Source organism: Danaus plexippus, chromosome 10 (assembly GCF_018135715.1).
Source record: "Danaus plexippus chromosome 10, MEX_DaPlex, whole genome shotgun sequence".
NCBI lineage: Eukaryota > Metazoa > Arthropoda > Insecta > Lepidoptera > Nymphalidae > Danaus > Danaus plexippus.
Genome location: NC_083543.1, coordinates 5711995 through 5732483, shown reverse-complemented (window position 1 = coordinate 5732483; position 20489 = coordinate 5711995). Strand labels below are relative to the sequence as shown.

The 20489-nt window shown below is 35.4% G+C and overlaps 2 protein-coding genes across 3 annotated transcripts in view; both read left to right on the top strand.

Moving 5' to 3' along the window:
- The window catches only part of LOC116767096 (uncharacterized), a 36252-nt gene extending 22147 nt beyond the window's left edge, over positions 1–14105 (top strand). For both annotated transcript variants that reach the window (XM_032657270.2, XM_032657271.2), the window contains exons 3-8: positions 1858–1938; positions 5565–10986; positions 11070–11236; positions 11339–11550; positions 11789–11979; positions 12280–14105. In XM_032657270.2, coding sequence (XP_032513161.2) covers positions 5596–10986; positions 11070–11236; positions 11339–11550; positions 11789–11979; positions 12280–12504 — 6186 coding nt within the window. In that variant the 5' untranslated portion in view covers positions 1858–1938; positions 5565–5595 and the 3' untranslated portion in view covers positions 12505–14105. The remainder of the gene's footprint in view (positions 1–1857; positions 1939–5564; positions 10987–11069; positions 11237–11338; positions 11551–11788; positions 11980–12279) is intronic.
- A 1088-nt stretch (positions 14106–15193) lies between these two features.
- On the top strand, positions 15194–20380 carry LOC116766976 (contactin). The gene is made up of 3 exons (XM_032657120.2): positions 15194–18910; positions 19131–19316; positions 19465–20380. Exons 1-3 carry the CDS (start codon positions 15461–15463, stop codon positions 19774–19776), a joined length of 3948 nt encoding a protein of 1315 aa, XP_032513011.2. The 5' UTR covers positions 15194–15460; the 3' UTR covers positions 19777–20380.
- Positions 20381–20489: the final 109 nt, after the last annotated feature.

The following is a 20489-nucleotide window of genomic DNA, read 5'->3' as shown; positions in this document are numbered from 1 at the left end:
TTTGCCATGAAAATGATAAAATTATCAATATAAATATTTATTAATAACTGTGTGAAGAAAAACACGTATATCAAAATTGAATGATTATTATATAATATGACTCTATAATAAAATCAAGGTTGTGCTACAAACAACTTGAAATAAATTACTTTAAATATATTCAATTCACCCTAAACCTTAAAACGAGCCTCAATCGGACGCTACCTTCGTTTGAACCCCACGTTTACACAGCGGGTTAAATTATAATAAAATTAACGCACAAGGGCGCTAAGATTAATGTGCTATGAAATTGTTTCGCAAACCATTTGAAACTGTGTCGCTAGCAAATATTTACATTCCACAATAAATTTCTTAAAAGCTTTACACATCATTCTATATATACATACATAAACATACACATATATTATATATACGAAGTGTGATCGTTAACTATATTTTTAATAATATAATTTTCTCCTATAAGTAGTTGTTATCGTAAATCTCTCGAGCGTCCACCGTCGGATCGAAATCACAGCCAAATAATTTATTTCATAGTGTTCCTGCGATCTATTTGTATTTATAATTGTCTGGGTTTTTTGGCTACGAAAGAGTATTTATATCGGAAGTTGTGATGGAACTGATTTTTTTACCTATAATTAACCTATACTGTGTATAACCTATAATATGTTAATAAAAAAATTGTAGTACTTATTAGTTATAAGTAAATTAATTTTTAATTTTTATGGTTTCTAATGTAAATAAATAAAATAATATTTTTTATAGCACTGGCGCAAACGCCTCGATTGCGGCGCTATTATAGAAATAAAAAGATATCAATGGAACATATCTTACAAGGAGATCATTGAGTTGCGAGCTTTTTTAACGACGTGTCACTAAAAATAATAAAAAACATATACTTAAAAATGGGTTTTTTAATATAATTAAAATGATATCTCATATAACAGAAATTTAAAGCCAGTAGTTATAAATAATGTATATAATACGCTTATTGGAATGCAGTCGCATTTCTTTAAGACAAACAAAAAAAAACTGTTTTACGATTCACCTTGTTTCGCGGGGGAATGACCTGGCACAGCTGTAACGCGTATTAATAGAACACGCACACAATGAAACATTATGTTTGTGTGAAACACCCAAATAAATCGACATTATAAATAAAAGATGTTATAAAATATAATTTATTTAAAATTAATCATCGACGAGTTTTCATTATTTCTGATATTAATTTAAAAAGTATGTTGAATGTTATATATAATACAGTAAATGCAAAATTCAAACTGTTATTCGAGCACACGGGTCCGGTTGAACAAAACGGTTTTAAAACTCGGTCCACGCGATTTCTTGAATCCATAGACATATCTGGGTCAATGTCCACACGTCGGGTATAAATGTTGATACATTTGATATTAATGGAAACAGAAAATATGTACATACATTTTATTTACTGTTTATATATACAAGTAAAATTGCTTTATTCGTTAATTGTTTTAAAACTTCCAACAGTATACTCTTGAAAGTTAATAAGTTAACGTAATGATTTTATAATAAGAAAGATTTGTATGGGAGAAATAATAAATATATATATTAAACATATAAATTAAAAGGCATTTTCGGTAAAACAAAAAGCGTTCGACAAAATATCTGCCTTTTAAATGTTTACAATTCTTTAGTTAATAAGTAAAGCGAAAGATGGTTGCTTAATTAAAAACAGTCAAAGGTTATATATTATATATTACTGTGGTGTATATTTTATTAGAAACACATCAATCTATTTGAATTAAACGTAACATTGCCGTCTGCTATGACTTCGTACACACCTCGTCACATTAAATTAATGTTTATTAATGTTTGTTACAGATAACACAAGAAAGAAGACGGGAGAGATGAGTGGAAGTAGGAACCTTCATTCTCATCAAGGAGGATAACTGGCATCACAAGGTTAATATATTGTTGTATACAAATATATATTAAAGCATACTTAATGTTACTCTGTTAGTACAGAGAGGTTTTTCTCTTAGAAACATACATCTACACATATGCAACGAGATCTAAGAATTTCGCGAGTATTTTTTTAAACGAAACGTATATTTTGTTTTTAATTGTTTTAACTACATACTCCCGACGTTTCGGTTACCTTGCAGCAACCGTGATCGCGTTGTTAGTTTTATCTACAGATAGACTACGTGATGATTAATAAAAATCTTAAAAATCATCCGTTTTTAAGATTTTCTATTAATCATTTATTCATATAAACTTGATAAAAAATTATAATAATCGAATAGTCTTGTTATAATTTTTTTTAAATCGTAGAATTCATTTCAAAACAAAAATGTCAAGTAGTTATTTTTAATATTGTGACGATAAATATTAGTGAGACACGTGGATGATAGAAACAGTAATATGTATAAGTTAATATACACGTGAATAAATAAGCTATATTTTTCACGTGTCTGTATACATAAACAATTATTAATATAAGCCACTTTCTTCTTACATATAATTACCGCAAATTATCCATTAATTTTGTTGTACATATACAAGGTATTACATAATTTTGCCCTAACATTTGCGAGCAATAAAAGTTATAAAGACCAGAAGCCATTTTAATTTGTATTAGGTATATCTATGAAACCAATATCATATTTCTTTCCGGTTCTGGTGATTTAAGGTATGTCGAAAAAAAAAAACTCTTTTTTCTTAATAATGCATGTTAAGAAGAATGAGGGGCCACTAAGTTTATGTTTGAACTGGGAGACATATCATTGTAACAATAATTTTTATGCGCAACCAACCAATTTTTACACTGGCAAAGTCGTAAGAAACAACCAGTTGTGAGGTCTTAAGAATCAACAAGATGCAAAGTTTGTGAGGATATAGGGTTGTGGGATCGTGTGTCATGCAAAAACTACTTAACAGATTTTAATTAAACTTCACTGTAATATAGCTTAGATATCAGAATAAGATTAGGCTATAATTTATCGACAAATAACGTGTAGTTCAGTTGCTAAGCATGTTTGAGCTCTAATACACTTTATAGTTTATACATAACTCTCACAGGCCAACTCAAAAATTCAAGCAGAAAAAGTCGCAGAAAAAAACTAGTACAAAACAAAACTATCATCCTTAGAGAGAAAGTTTATTGTTTAAACCTAAGTACATTTTTTATCTTTGTGACATTTAATGTTTGTTTTTCGTAGGGTGTAGAGTAACTTTATATCAGGCAAGATAAAAAAAACAATGTTACAGAACGTAAATATTTAATTTCAGACAAAAACAAAAATATAAACTAGGTTAGTTACTTATTCTCCTTGCTTTAATATATTAATTATAAATTGACTTACTCACAATAAAGCGATTATGAAAAATATATATTGCATAAGTAAAAAATTACCTACTGACAAAAAATCATTCGGGACAAAGGTCCATATAATTTCCTCGTCGAGAGTGGTGAATATGATATCGTCTACAAGTTACCAAAAACCTTATAACTGCATATTGGAATTTCTTGTGTTTATTACGTTGTATGGGTGCACTATACAGTGAGGTAACCAGTTTTAGCAATATATTTTCGAGCGTGTGTAAATAGACCTCCTTACAAAATTTTAACCATTTTATTTTGGACTTTTTTAAACCATTTAAAAAGGAGAAGGTTGCTCAATTCGACGTCCTTTGTAAACAATTTTGATGATTATATTTTTGTTGGCAAGGGAATGTCACAAGCGTCGTACCATGGTAAGGAGAGCAGAATTTTAAGCAGTTATTTAAGAAAGGTCTCTTTGTTAAAATTTTTATTTATTTATTTTCAAACTTGACATGTTTTCGATTTTATACTAATTTTAATTTCTCTCTAATTGGAATTTTGTTTATTAATTAACAACTGTAACGTGCCGGTAAACAGGACATGAAAGACTTAAGATGTAGTTGTGTTATTTTAAAAAATCGTATTTGTATGCTGTACATATATATTTGAACTGCACTATTCCTTTTAATAAAAACTTAGTAGTTATCGGTATTCATGATAAAAAATTATGTCTATGTCTACATATTTGTTACTCGTTAATATATCACTATTTTTTCGTCCTAACTAACAAAACAACACTATGATGTGGATTTTGTTTGCTTCTTAATTAACACATATTTTAATATGTTAAAACATGTATCTAGTACTCTTAAACAATTTACGTCAAACAAGTTACGTTCGTCAATTGGCGGTAATGCGTCTTGTAAATACTAAACAATATTATACGCTACGTCACTGGCCGACTGTTTATACTATTAAGTTCAATACTCTGGTTTATTGAAGAGTCGTATCTGCAAATAACTCACATAACTTAAACGTTAAGCAGTTCTTATAGGCGTGGAACATGTTAGATACTTGACATGGCTGTTAATTATAAGGAGTTTATTAAAGGACTTTAATATGTTTTATATGTACGGGTACACGAGTACATTATACAGGGTGAGCTATAATCATATATGTGTGTAGGTAGCGTCAGGGCACGCAATCGATTTCGGTAGTCAGGGCGACCGCCTTTCTCGCGGTTTGATCTGGGTATCGCTGTTTCAATGTTATCTGCCGACGCGACGGCCTGTAATAACATGATTTTGACATTTCATATTTGTCTCTATAAAATGAATCATTACTCCCGCTTTGTATTTGTTCAGGTAATGCTATTTTTGTTGTCATAGTTAATATATCGTGCTTGTGTATCATACACACATCGAGTTTAAGGATCGTGTTGTTTTAGGAGTGGTCTTTGCAGAAGATAATTTTTTAGTTTAAAACCATTAGTAAGAAAATGAAACGAATTAATGTGTGTCCCTTCATTACTTTTGATATTTACTGTGTCAGTACCAGCATGTAAAATGTTTATTTCTACATTATTTATTCTCTAAATGAGGTCATTCAACTCCAATGCATAAATATTTGTCAGTAGTTTTCCGGTTCATGTTTGATTACGACGCGGGGGAAACTATATTAAAACAATAAATTTTAGGATTATCCCCTAGCCCCTATATAAAGTTAATAGTATGTATACGATTTATAATACTTTAATTTACAAATTTTAAAGATTTTTTTATTAACCTTAGTTAATTTAAATTTTAAAATTTAAATTGGTAAATGTTATTTATTCATTTTAATAGCCATCAGAAATAAACCGTTTGTGTTCAATCAATATGATTTATCGTATGTTTATTGCATGCCTTGGTATAGTAAGTGTCTGTGTTCATGGTATGTTTGTGGTGTGCGCGTGTGTGAATTTTTTTGAGAGGGCGAGAACCGCTCAAGGGCAACGAGCGGTTAATGTCCTCGTAATGAACCTTCAAGAGTGAATACATATTTTTTTCAATGAAAACGTAGTAAATCGTAATTTAATCAATTGAATATGGATGTGCAATCAAATATTTGGTGCTAATGGTAAAACATATGCAATTTTTAAATAAGTTTCATCTTTAGGTTTGCAGGTTGCATTCTTATATGATTTTATGATAAATGTTAAGTGGAAGAAAATCGTGTTAATATTTTAAATGAAATTTATTCAAAACCTCATTATTATTTCCAGGTGGTGGATTCAGGACCGGGGGCTGCATAGTATGGATGTCAGTTTTAACAATGTGCTGGAAGGGACAGTGCGCCAATACTTCATGGGATTACCAAAGCCGGCACAAGAGAGTACCGGTCAACAAATGTGGCCTTCGGGAGCTTCAACTGAGGAAGGAACCCCTGCGCTTTCGGGGGCTCCAACCCCAAGTTCACGGCCACCTTCCGCTGCCGCTGCACCGCCATTAACGCCAGCGCCTACGGTAATTGCTGTGCCCCCACGACCACCCTCGGAGCCACTTGAACCAGAACCACATATCATTCACAAAGCTACAGTTATGCGTGAAGCAGCAGAAAAACGCCGAGAGCGAAACGAGATAGAGGATGAGGAGGAGAACGTCGGGGGATTGTCACCACCTTCTCATATTATACGGAAGCCTTCAACTCATACCTTAGCATCACCAGCACCGGCTTCGGCGGTGCCAAGTCCGTCCCCAGTTCGTCCACCTTCCGCCGTGTCTCACTTGTCCACGCCGGCAGCAGAACAAGCAGATCCATCCACTCAATATCGAGCGTCTAACCACAGGGTACAAACTCCCATTGGTAGACCAGCCGAATTTGCGAATAGTCGGCCTGCAGACCACCATTCTATCTCGCATCCTTCAGAAACTTACACGCGCTATCAGTACGAGTCAAGTGTAGTTGAGAGTGGAAGAAATTCACATGGGCCACCAATCGTCGTCCCTCAGGCTACAGCCCCCCGCCAAAGTCCTCAAACATATGCAAGGATATCAAATAAAACGCCGCAGCATGCCGTCAGTCGTTTGACTGAATCTTCTGCACATCATCTACAAGTACAGCGTTATAATGTACCAACACAAGTCGCAACTCCTCATAACGACAGGGTACCACCGATTCATCATCCACATTTACCATCTACAAAAAGACTTACTCCGTTGGAAAGTCGGGCGGCGCAAGTATATTCATCCTTACCACAACGACGAGAATCCGCATCATGTGTTCGACCATCATCACAATATGAAAGGCAAGCGGTTTTGCCGCAACGAAAATATGATCCACAACAAGTGTACCCTGGATATCGACCCACGTCTGCAGGGCCACAACATATTCCAAATAATAGAGTTGAATCACATCACCAAGTACAATATAAACATACACCCGTGGACGTGGTCAGCCCACATTACGCTATTCGTCCTCATGATCGAGTTCAGGGAACATCACAAATGCAAAGTCATGAAATTGCTAGACTCCCGCCGCGCATTGATTATATAGGAAAAAATAGATCTGTGGAGAGAAGTAACTATCCTTATGCTGCAGCATCGACGTCCTCTGCTTCGTCAGTCAGATATGCACAGAATGGAAATATTCCAGCCGTTCAAAATAACTCGACGGTGCAATCTAGATCTTCATATCGCAGCGCAGTGGCTCCAAAGACGAATTATGATTTTGCAACATCTAATCATGTACAAATATCTCCATCCCGTTCTACCGCTAAACCTGGTTATCCTAGTCAACAGGCGCGAATGACAGTGTCAGTTACATCTATAGTAAATCAAATGAACCAAACTAAACAGAAACGAGAATCACCTTTAGATTTATCGGTAAAAACTGTAAAAAATTCGGCGGATTCTTCGACCACACAAGACGATGCAATTGATTCGATATCGTTGAAAAATGATAATCTTGCTTTGCAAAGTAGACCAACATCAAGTACAAGAAATGGTTCAATCGGTTATATAGCATCACATAAAGTAGATTTTTCACCTGATTTTGCTCAATATAGGGAAAGAACATCAAGTCAGGGATATAATTCACTGCCAAATGTTCCTCCTCAAATGCGTTACAACGGTGCAAATGATTCGCCTCAGCCAGCTTACCCCGTGGAACCTCGCCACCAAGTATACGCTGAACGTATTAAATATAACGGTTCAATAAATAGACCAGATTATGTTCCACGCATAGATCTAACGAGGCCCAATAGCGAGGATCGATATAACGAGAGTCGTATACGTGATGATAGACATTTGATCATAGAAGAAAGAAAAAGACCATCTGGACCTATTGTTACTAACATTCCCGAAAAAATCGTACGATATGAGGCTTGGCCTCAGTCTGATCGTATGGAGCGAATGAGCCAATCAGCTCGCGAACAGCACGAACTTATGAGTCGACCAGTGTACAGCTATACTAGTCATAAAAAATTTGAAGCATATCAAAGTGATCATAAAAGATCAATAACTTCCAATGTGTACCGTGAACATCATTCTGTTCATCACTATCCTAATGATTACCATACGCATGAGGCTAATGATTACCATACGCAGTATCACGAAAGGATGCCAAATAATCGTCATATTATTCAGAAGATTCCCAGCCAAACGCATAGAGATTTCCACCCCCACGTAAATCATAATAATGTACATCCTCCAGATAAAAAGAAAGTCTTGAGCATATTAAGAAATAGTTTAGAAACCAAACAAACGGGAGTCTCAGAAACATGTAAATCAACAAAAGGCATTCCTGATCTCATTGTTATTGACGATGTTGACGATTCAGTAATAGAAGTTACTGATTTGACTAAAGAAGTTGATGGCGATATAGCAACGAACTCAAGTCATTTAAGTAATCCATGCCAGTCAAGTGCTAGTTTAGACTATCACATAAAAATGCCTAAAGCAGTGGATTCATTGCCAAGAGATTCAGACTATCAACGGTTTGAAAGTCGTGATGCAAAAACGCATTCACCGGAGAGTGATGTCGCTAGAATAAGGACTAAAGCAGAACTTAAAGTTATGCCTCCAAGTCACGACAGTGCTTCAAAAATTGAAATGAAAGAAGATTTGTTACTATCCAAACATGAAAAATGTAAGCCTTTGCCCAAATCACAAAAACAACACCTTTTTAACCAAATACGGGAAGATAACTTACGATTGGAATCTGTTATTAAAAATGAAAAGCCAAGTGACTCAGCTCCAGAAGTGAAATCTGAGCCTATGAATATTGATGAAATTGAAAAAGATGCTATGCTACATATCAAATCTGAAACTAATGAACCAATTATAAACTCTGGTTTATTTCAAGCAAAAGCAAATATTCCTGTAGAAGAAGTAGATATAGATTGGGCTAATGCTTGCGATAATTTTATGGAACAATTAAAAGTTGGCTGTCACAAGAAAAAGGTAATAAGGAAACGTAATAGTACCTTAGAATCTCAGAGTGAAAATAAAACAGATCATCTAGAAGACGATGAGTCTATTGTTTCATCTCTCTATCCATCTGAAACAAGACCCTCCTTCACAGAATCAACTGTCATTCAAATTAAAAAAGAACCAGTGGATGAAGAGGAACTGAAGCTAGAAAATGAACAGTCAAATAAAAATGACTCTTCAATAAAAAACAAACAAAAGAGTAAGCCAGAAAAAAGCAAAAATTTGAAAAAGAACGATAAAGACAATGATAAGCCACTTAAGTCAAGATCTAATCAAAAAACTAAAAATAAATTTCTGAATAATGGCACTTGTTCTACGAATAGCGTCTTAGTAAAAAAAGAAGCAGAAGATGAAGTAGTAATGAAGACCGTAATTAAAGAGGAGTTAGAGTCTACTGATGACGATGAACCTCTTATTAAGAGCAAAATATTCAAACAAAAACAACAGGAACAAAATGATAACTTAAATTATCAATTATTAAAAGACTTGTCTGAAAAATCTGCATATGTCAAACTAGAGTGCTGTGACGATCAAATGACAAGTTCACGAAATTCAATAGATACCTCGCCAAAAGAAGAAAAAGTAAGTAAAGCTAAGAAAACACGTCAAACAAAATACAAAGGGAAATCTTCCGAAAATACGAAGAAAATAAAAGTTTGCGACGATTTTAGCTCGGATAGTGACGATACTTTAAGTGTAGCTAACAGACTAAGAGTCCGAAAAAATGGTAACACTGATGAGGGTAAAACAAGCACAGCTACACAAAAATTATGTGTTAAATCTACACCTACCAAAAGGTTCGATAGTTCTAGTGCCCATAGTTCACCAATGCGTAAGCCAGGTTTTGGTGACGGTTCTGATTTTCATCCAGGTTGGGAGGAAGAATTATATAGATATAAGAGATCTCTTCGCATGCCTACGAGACTCATTGCTATACCAAGAGGGCGCTCTGGTGGACCGTTTGCTAAAGGATGTATGTCACAATTTCAACGTGGTTCTACGTCTCTCCCTGATTTAGATCCCGTTCCTCTTTCTCCAGCCCCATCATCGGCGCCCTCCGCCGCGACTGATGAATTATATAGAAGACCAGATAAACTTAACTTGGATAGTGACCTCGATTCTAATTCAAGCTGTTCAGCTTTTAATAAATTACATTATGATTCAGAAGCCTCAACGTCAACAGTCTTTTCTGCGACGAAAGCTAATAAAAACAGGAGCTCTATAGTCGACGTTCTAATACAAAAATGTGGTAAAAGAGAAGAATCTAAAAAAAAGAATAAGGATAAAGATGACAAAACACCGAAAGTTATGGCAAAATCTTCCAATGCTGCAGAACTTTTACCAACTCCAAGCTTAGGACTTTTGAAAAATGGAAATAAGGGTAATTTGAGCGCAAAGAAAGAAAAATTTATGGAGGATATTTTCTACTTAGGTGCTTTCAGAAAAGAAACTGTCACTATGTTTAGGACAGCATTTATTAAAGAGACTGATGGGCTTATCGGTGCTACGGAAGAATTTGCTCCGGTTGTTTTGAAGTCAAGGACACGAACTGAGAGTAGAGTATTGAAGCAACGTGCTACTATTAAAGAAATTTTTGGTGATGATAGACCAGCTTCAGCTCCTCCTTCATCATGTAGGGAAGAATTGGCCCTTGAAAAGGAGGAAGAACAACCAAGTGTCGTAATAAAAAAAGAACCAGATACTAAGAACAATATGAAACCGAAGAAAGTAAAGGACAAGATGAAGCGGCGATCTAGTTCAATTAGAGATGGATTGAGGAGCACAAAGTCTTTGAAAACAAATGATGCTAAAGGAAGACTCATGCGTTTGAAGAAAAGAAACAGTTTAATGAAAAGTTTTGCTCATAAACGAAGAAAAGACATGACTAATAAATTGAAAAAAGACATTAGCTCTACAACCGATGAAAAAGATAATAGCAAAGAAGGAACTACTTCACCGTGTGCAACCGAGAGCAATACTAAAAGGCGCTTGAAACGTCTCTTTGGCAGGAGAAAATTTAGTTCTGGTTTTGATTACATCAGGAAGAAGAAGAAGATTATAAGACGCGAAGATAATGCTCCAAAGATACGTAGAGCTGCACCTAAACCTAGTCCAGAGTCCGTTCATGACATTCAAAAAGAAATAAAAAGTTGGTTTATTAACAAAAGTATCGGAGAAACCCATTTACATCGAGCCGCGAGACTCGGTTTTACCGTGAGTATGGTATCTTATTATTTCAGACATAAAGTGTACTCGAAATAACATATAAATGAAAATTAACAAATATTTTCTTGCAGGACTGTGTAGCGTATTGCTTAGAGAAAATGGATTTGAATCCGTCAGCGAAAGACAATGCAGGATTCACTCCTTTACATGTGGCTTCAGCTAGAGGCCACGTTAGAATAGCCAGATTACTCTTACAATACGGTGCCAACGTTTCGGCCGCAGCCCAGGGCGGAATAAGGTAAATTTAATTTCGTTACTATTAAAAATACTTAGAATAACTCTAAAAACTACCGTCCACATGTGTGCTGATACTAAAAGCAAAAATTGTTTAATATTACAGACCGTTACACGAAGCGTGCGAGAACAGCCATGTTGAAATTATAAGATTGCTACTGGCGTATGGGGCCGACCCGCTACTCGGAACGTATGCGGGCCAAACTCCGGAAGAGCTAGCGGAGGGACAGTCAGCCAAACTGTTACATCTCTATATAGCCGATGTTCAAGGACGGGCTATCGAGCCATGGAAGTTTCCGACGCCCGCAGCAATAATAGGTAACATTCATTTTTTGCCTGCATCAGGCGAAGCGATACGCTTCCTCGTTCCTCATGAGCACAGCAATGAATTGAGACCGTTTAGTGAAATTCTTTTACTGACAAGTGCTTTCATCACCTACCAATAGAAGTATTCACAAGTACTATCCTGTCAAAATTTAAAAAAGACGAAGCTCATCAAATTATCTCATTTATTTAATAGAGCAATATGATACTATATGGCGTTCTCGTTTCGCAGATCGTGAGGAATTAGGTTGCGACCCGTTGTCGTCCCCACCGCCGGCGTCTCCTCCCCCACCACCCGACACCACCATCGAGATACAATGCACGGAGGCTCCTCTGCCACCGTTTTACAGCTTACGTACAGCCACAGGACAACCGGCCGACGGGCTCTGGTGTCTGCTGCAGGACATCACTAACGTTCTCCAGGTACATCAGCGACGGTTCGCTCTTGATACGTCTGTTGCATGTCTGTGACAAGCGACAGGTTTTTACGATGACTTATTTTTGTTGCATATCCGTTACCGAGTTTGTAAAGTTCCACAGCTGGCTAGACCTTCAACTGGTTGCTATTACGATTATTAATAAGAATTCTCTAATTAAATAACAGTTTAGTAATAATTATTATCTCCAGCAATAAGACCTGGTCAGTTATAGCTATTCATCAAACACTTAGCCGTCTTGTTGAGCTAAATTTGTAGTGAAGTAACAATGTATTGTATTTTGCAGATCAAATCAAAGGATAGTCTACTGAAGCAGATCCATTGCGGGTCGGGATCACCGCGGGAGTTGCTCCGGGAGATTCGCACGCAGGAGTTCCTAGAGCGCGCTCAGTGTCACCAGCTCCTCTGTGCGGGGGAAAAGGTCAACGTCCGCGCTTCCAAGGTTGCGCTGATCCGTGTCACCGACAAGCTGCGACAACTGCTCAAGATAGAGACCGTCCTTGTCAGCTGACAGTAGACATACTCTCAAAAATTTCTACACCTTGATGGATTTTAAAACAAAAGTAAAAAAAACACTTTTGTAAATGCTTAAAGTTTAACCGAGCACTGGTGAAATCTTTGATTGATTTTAGCAACTTATATAAAAAACAGAACGTCGAAAACTAATGTTGTTTTTAAAATAATCGATTTGACACAGTTTTTGATCTCTGACTGACGTCGAAACTACGTAAAATAATTTTAAGGTTATGTATGTTGTATAGGATAACGAAGCGATCTAAAATCCACTACGACTGATTTATTTTAAACAAAAAATAAAATGCATCTCATTTAGGAACAAAATAATATAAGTGTAATTAAGAGAGCCTCGTAAGAATTCGACGAGTTCGGCTCTGGAGTGTTACGAGTGAGATATTGTTGTGGGACATTACAGGTGTAAATAATGTAAATAGATTATTTTTATTGCAATTGTATAAAAAAAATAATAATATGTCGCTTTTAATGTATAATAATTTTCATGGGTGCTATTTAACATTGGTGTACGGTGTTAACTTTGTAAGTTAGACGGTTAGTTAAATATATGTCGGCAATTATAGAATAATTATAGGAAATACGATTTATAGTTACCATAATGTAATTTAAGGTAAAGCATAATCTTGAAATTAGTGTGCAATAGTATACGTTTTCTGACGGCGCACTGTAGTTGTAACATTTTGTTGTGAACAAAGTGTCCATATGTAGGCGAGAAATGTTTTATAATGCGTCCCAGGATTTAAAATATATTTAGTATACTCGTTACACTCTTCGTAAATCTTTCCTACGGTTAGCCTCTGTGAGTTACATATAAGGCATGATAAATACATTTCGATAAGGTATATTTTCATACGATCTTGTACAATGCGCTGATACGTTATCTCAATAAAGTTCTTTGTTCATCTTTCCTGAGATTATGCTAGACTAAGTTACTAGATATATATCTCATAGGACTAAAATTATTATTTTTTGTTTATTGTTATGTTTGCCAATATTTGTCTGCCTGAAATATTTTATTGTACAATTTATTCCTTTATTTTTTTTTTAAAGTTATGTTGTTATTTATACAGTCCCATACGGTATTAGAAAAATTTATTAAATTATAGTTTTTACGCATATCTACAAAAATATCCTTTTAAATGTAATAAATTGTAAAGAAATGTTTTTTTTTAACTTATTTCCAATTTGCCTGAATAACGAAAGTGTCAATGTCATTGTCAAATGACGCTAATCTTCAGACAGTATTAAATAAGTAGCTTTGTGAAATGTGTGGATATCATTTTTTTATTACATTATCAAAAATTATTCCGCCCTAAATCAATTCTTTACGGAGATTTGAACGAAGAAGTACATGATCGATCTGTGATGAAATATTATAAGAAGAATAATCTTGTTTGTGGAAGTTCGTCCCAAATTTATAGAGGTCGTGAAAAAAGCTATATTGCAAACTGTATGCTTTGAAAATAAAACTGCATAAAATACTGTTTGTTAAGTGTAACCTACAGTGTAAGTATTAATTATCAATATTGACACACTATTTCTTGTTGATGATCTTGGAAATAAAGAAAGTGATCAATAAAATTTGTTTCTTTTATTTATTGAGATATTATATGTCGGCGAAATTCTTATTATTTGAATAACTAATAATTGAGGGTAGTTGAAATTATCAGGTGTCAGTCGCATAACCACCTGCGTAGCCACCTGTCACAACAATGAGTGTCAGTTGGTATAAATAGAGGCAAGAGTACAGATTATAGGGGGTCTCACTCGAGCCGTCGCTGAGATCGGACCTCTTCAAAGTAAGGGATTCGTCAAACCATCTACGAGGTTACCTTCAAGGGTCTGAGATCCTGACGACATTCAAGAATAAAGTCATTGGTGACGTCAGTCTTTTTAAAAACCACGGTTTGGATATTTTTCCGACATATACAATTTTAAGAACACTTCTCGCTTCAAATCAAACTGTCATAATATCGCCACAAATTTTATTTTCATTGCTTATTAATTGATAGACTACAACCGGACACGGAGTAAGAATAAAGTGAAGCCGCTCGGGAGAATAATCTCGTATCGCCTGACTGATGAGCTTTTTTTTAAGATATATTCCTTTCGCTTCGAAAGAACATTTTATAGTTGGATATCTTGTCTACTACTATTGATTAGAAAAAATCATTTCAATTTTTCAGATAAATTTAAATTTTAACGCCCTAAATGAAATATTTTTTGAAAATTTTCAATTAAACCTACGAATCAAACACATGAAAATGTGCGTTGTGACTTCAAAAAACGTTATTGAACTTATTTTAGTATAAATAGTTAAACAATACCAATCAAACTCACTTCAAAGAAGAACAGATACTAAAAATGTAAAGATTGTTTTTAATAAAATGTTGAACTTATTTTAAGGTTTGAAAAGGTTTTACAAAAAATGTTTTTCTTTAAATTCATATCTTTATATACTTTTTACTGGTATCAATTGCATTGAAATATTTAAAATAAAACTATTTATTCAATTCCTTGTTGATGAAAATGTTTGTATACTTATAAAATCCTTACAATATTTTTTAAATAAACTTTAAATGTCATATTTAATCATTGTCTATGATTTGACAACACGACAACCATTTACCTATTCTGTAACTAACTTTACTCATGAATAAACTTCAAAGTTCTAATAGGTTTATACTCGGTTATTCTGAGGAAGTGACCATAGAGTAGAATGTGAATTGTAAGTTATTTATTCGAAATGACAATGTTTGGGCGAGGCGGATCGGAATTCTAAAGAGTTAACGTATCGTTTTCAAATAAAAATGTATATAGCACTTGTGTTTTTACTATAATTCGTTTAAGATATATTTTGTTTGAATAAAGTGTTACAGAATATTAACGAAATATAAACATATTAATGAAGAAAGAATTGTGTATATGATATAAACATGAAGGAGAGTTTTCCTTTTGTTTTAGTTTTTTTCGGTTGTGTTTACTGTCAAGGGTCGGAATCAAATATTCCCTTCAACCCTAACTACCAACAGACTTATCAATCTGATAGTCAGAATGCAACAGCATATCGGCCAAATCAAATTCCCTATGGAAGTTTTCCAGTAAACGGGAATGATTACTCTAACCAACAACATACAGCACAGAGCTCATTTTATCAAGACAATCAAAATTCAGATGTTTATGGGGATGGAGATGGTGAAGACCCTCAGAATACAGCAACATATTACGCCGGCTTGGACTACGAGGAGCGTTATAGGTGTCCTCCTAATTGGATTCGTTATAGAGAATCATGCTACCGTTTTACAAAATCCCCAGACCGGCCTCGAAATGAAGCTAGAAAAATTTGTCAAGCTTACGAAGCAGATCTCGTATCCGTCAACAGTCCGGAAGAACATGGTTTTATAATAACTAACTTAATGCGTCTGGATCCACAGAAAGGGTCGTGGTACATTGGAGCTCATCAGCAATCTCCAGGTTACTGGTCGAATGATGCAGATGGCTCACAACTGTCAGGTTTGGAAAATGCTTTCTTCGATGATAGAAAACTGACATATACCAGTTACAATTTACTCCCACGTGATTACCTAGTGTATAGATTCTCACATGAAGATGGCCGTTGGGGTCTTGCTGCTGTTGAAGGAACACAATACTTTCATTTTATTTGTGAAGGACAAACACAGAGACTGCACTATCTAATTGAAGAACAGAGGTCATTTACATATGGCTTGGATACATTTGATCCAGAAAGGATTCCTAGAGGTCCTTATTTTATCAAAGAACCAATAGATACTATTTATGATCCTCTAAGAAATAAACATGTCCAGTTAACCTGTGTTGCTGGTGGTTATCCAGCACCTACATATAAATGGTTTCGAGAAGATTATCAAGTAGACAGTACAATATTCACTGAAATTGATCCTCTGTCTGATTCTAGATTTATACTAAGCGGAGGTTCCCTCATGATATACGATCCTGATGCAGATAAGGATAATGCTAAGTATCACTGCACAGCTACGAACAAATATGGGACAGTAAGGTCTGAGTCGGTAAGGTTATCTTTTGGATTTATAAGAGAATTCAATCAGCAGCGACCGGTTGAGAGTGGTAAGCAGTACTGGGGAATGGTTATGTATTGTGATCCACCCTCTTACTATCCTTCAGTTAACTTTTTGTGGGCTCGCAACTATTTCCCCAACCTTGTTGAGGAAGACAAACGCGTCTTTGTGTCATATGATGGAGGGCTATACTTCTCTGCTTTAGAGACAATTGATAGAGGCAATTACAGTTGTAATGTTATGAGTAAAGTTTCAGATGCAGGAAGAAATGGACCATTCTTTCCACTTCTTGTTTATCCACATTCAGACTACCAGCAGTTGAAATTCCCAAACAATTTCCCAAAACTCTTCCCAGAGGCTCCAATAGTTGGACAGGAAGTCAGATTTGAATGTATTTCATTTGGATATCCAGTACCTTCTTACAATTGGACAAGGAAAAATGGGGATATTCCTAAGAAAGCATACTTAAGTAACTTTAACCGAGTCTTAACCATTCCCAGTGTAGGGGTTGAAGATGAAGGGGAGTATATATGTGATGTTCGTAATGATAGAGCTCATATATCAAATAATGTGTATCTTAAAGTGCAGGCTGAACCTAACTTCACCATTCCCTTAACTGATAAACATGTGGATAATAAGGGAAATTTACATTGGAATTGTGAGGCATTTGGTATCCCTGATGTAAATTACACTTGGTGGAAGAATAGTCAGAAACTTTCTATGGATACTTTAGAGACTGAAGATAGAGACAGGTATATCATACAGGATAATGTATTGATAATAAAATACTTAGATCCAACCAGAGATCCGGGTATGTACCAGTGTGAGGCCAAGAACCAGCTAAGAACAAAGTATTCCACTGGCCAGTTACGTGTGCTGTCATTGAAGCCATCATTTAAGAAGCATCCATTAGAGTCCGAAACATATGGATCAGAAGGTGGGAATGTGACTCTCAGGTGTAACCCTGAAGCTGCGCCAAAGCCTACATTCACGTGGAAGAAAGATAACATTGTCATAGGTGCCGGAGGGAAGAGGTTTATAACGGAGAATGGAAATCTTATTATAAGACAACTATCTAGAGACGATGAAGGTGTTTACACTTGTGTTGCCAAGAATCAATACGGCACGGATGAGAGTCGGGGACGTCTTATAGTTCTTAGAGCCCCTCGTTTCATTGAACGATTACCTCCAAGAATAACAACACAGGTAGGACAAGTCATTTTCCTTCATTGTAATGCTGAAATAGATTCTATGCTCGACACAGCTTACTTGTGGAATCACAATGGTATCAGGATGAAGGAAGCTGCTGATCTGTACGCAGATAAACGAATTAAAATCGACGGTGGTGAACTTACGATATTCGACGTGAGTTTGTCGGATGTTGGAGAATACGAGTGCATTGTTAAATCAGCCATAGGTCGTATTTCGACTCGCACACAATTACGTATAGAAGGGCCGCCTGGTCCACCTGGTGGTGTACAGGTTTCAAATATTCAACAATCTTCTGTTACCCTGGAATGGACCGACAGTAATCCTAATGGACGTCCTATAACTAATTATGTTGTCACGGGACGAACACAATGGAATTCAACTTGGTTTGTGTTGAGCGAGAGTGTCACAAATGTATTTGAAATAGACAGATACAATGGACGCAAACGAGCCACCGTAACCACAACCTTGATGCCTTGGTCTGTGTATGAGTTCAGGGTCCAAGCTGTCAATAGTTTAGGTATAGGGGAACCGTCTTCTCCTAGTCCTCAATTCTCCACACAAGCCGATAAGCCCTATCACAGTCCTTTCAACATTGGAGGTGGTGGTGGAAAAATTGGAGACCTTACCATTAAGTGGACACCGCTACCAAGATCCTTGCAAAACGGTCCAGGCATTTACTATAAGATATTTTGGCGTCGGAATAACACAGAAGTCGAATTTCAGTCACTTTCACTTAAAGAATATGGGAACATAGGAATGCACGTTGTACACGTACCTTTGGATTACTTCTTCACTCCTTACAATATAAAAGTGCAGGCGTTCAATGACATTGGCGCCGGTCCCGAGAGTGAGGTAGTCACTATATATTCTGCTGAAGATATGCCTCAAGTCGCCCCTCAGCAAGTATATTCAAGATCATTCAATTCTACCTCTCTTAATGTAACGTGGAACCCTATCGACCAGTCACGTGATAGACTACGAGGGAAATTAATCGGTCACCGTCTTAAGTACTGGAAGCAAGCTAACAAGGAAGAGGAATGCATCTACTATTTATCAAGAACAACACGGAATTGGGCTTTGATTGTAGGGCTCCAGCCAGACACATACTATTATGTCAAAGTGAGTATTCGCTGTTGATTAGGTAGCATTAATATTTTTTAAGAACCAAACAAATATAAATATATATGTATATCGTTATCGTATTTCACAAACAAATAATGTTATTTGATATATTCATACATTGTTTGAATAAATCTTTATAAGTTGTAATATATAAGACACAAGTTTTCGGTGGGTTCTTTTAAAGGAGATTTTACACGAACATGTTATTTTCTTCTAGGTTATGGCGTTTAATTCAGCTGGTGAAGGTCCGGAAAGCGAGCGATACTTGGAGCGTACATACAGGAAGGCTCCTCAGAAGCCCCCTGCTTCTGTCAACGTGTGGGCTGTCAACCCCAGCACCGTGCGAGTTGTTTGGCGATATGTCCAGCCCACTGACGAAGAGGAACCTCTCATAGGCTATAAGGTTCGATTACCATTACTATTAATAACTTATAGGTTTTATATAAACAAATCACACTACTTGCATAGGTTCATTAGAAAATTGAGAATTCGTTTAAAACTTTAGACAATCTTATAATATTAAATCCTCTATATTTCATATATTTTTCTAGGTGAGAGTGTGGGAGATAGATCAAGATATGAGCACGGCTAATGACACTTTAGTGCCGGTGGAACATAAATTGGAAGCGTATGTCAATAGTTTGACTCCAGGGAAGTCTTATAACCTGAGAGTCTTGGCTTACTCCAATGGTGGGGACGGCAGGATGTCCTCTCCCCCAATAACATTCCAAATGGGCGACTACCACAGTGATGCTTACGGATACTATGTTAGAAGTGCAGCTCATAAACAAAATGTCTCTCACATATACTCTGTAGAAATGTTTCTATTTTATATATTTTTCTTAACTTGTTACAGTCTGTAGTTGTAAGTGACACTTTAAATATTGAGCATTTACAAAAGTATTTTTATATGTCTTAAATCTATACAACTTATTCTGATATTATTATTGTTCATGTTTTTATTGCATTTTGTTGTGATATTGATCCGGCCATTATTTTTTTTATACTATGTTTTTTTTTTGCAACTTTCACTTTATTTTTACACATAGTTATGTAATTGTTTAAAATATTTATAGTAGTTTTGACAATAACTGTAACTTCTACTTAAGACAAATGAATCTCTAATTTTTTTTTTACTTTAAATGATAGGATGTATATTTGTGGAACTAGGAATCATGTCATATAAGTTTTTTTTATAAAAACGAAATTAATCTTTATATTTGTGATTGTTGTGACAAGCTTTGAATCCGAGCCATTTTATATAGATAAGGTAGATCTGGTAAATATATAAATGTGCAACTGTCAGTTTGTGTTGACCTTCAGTGAACAATCAAATAATATTGATGTAACTATTCTCTTAAATGAGCATGCTGTGCCTGATGTGAAAGTAATAGTGGGTAAGGCCTTATAGATTCGATACACTAGTTTTTGTAAAGAACTATTGTTTAATAAAATTTCTTAAACTAATTTGTATTATTATTGATAGTTTTATTTCTTTAACGTTTTAACGAACCGAAATTAGTAATCCTCGTTTTTGCTTTGTACGCCCAAGCAGTAATTGTGAAAATTCAGTGTA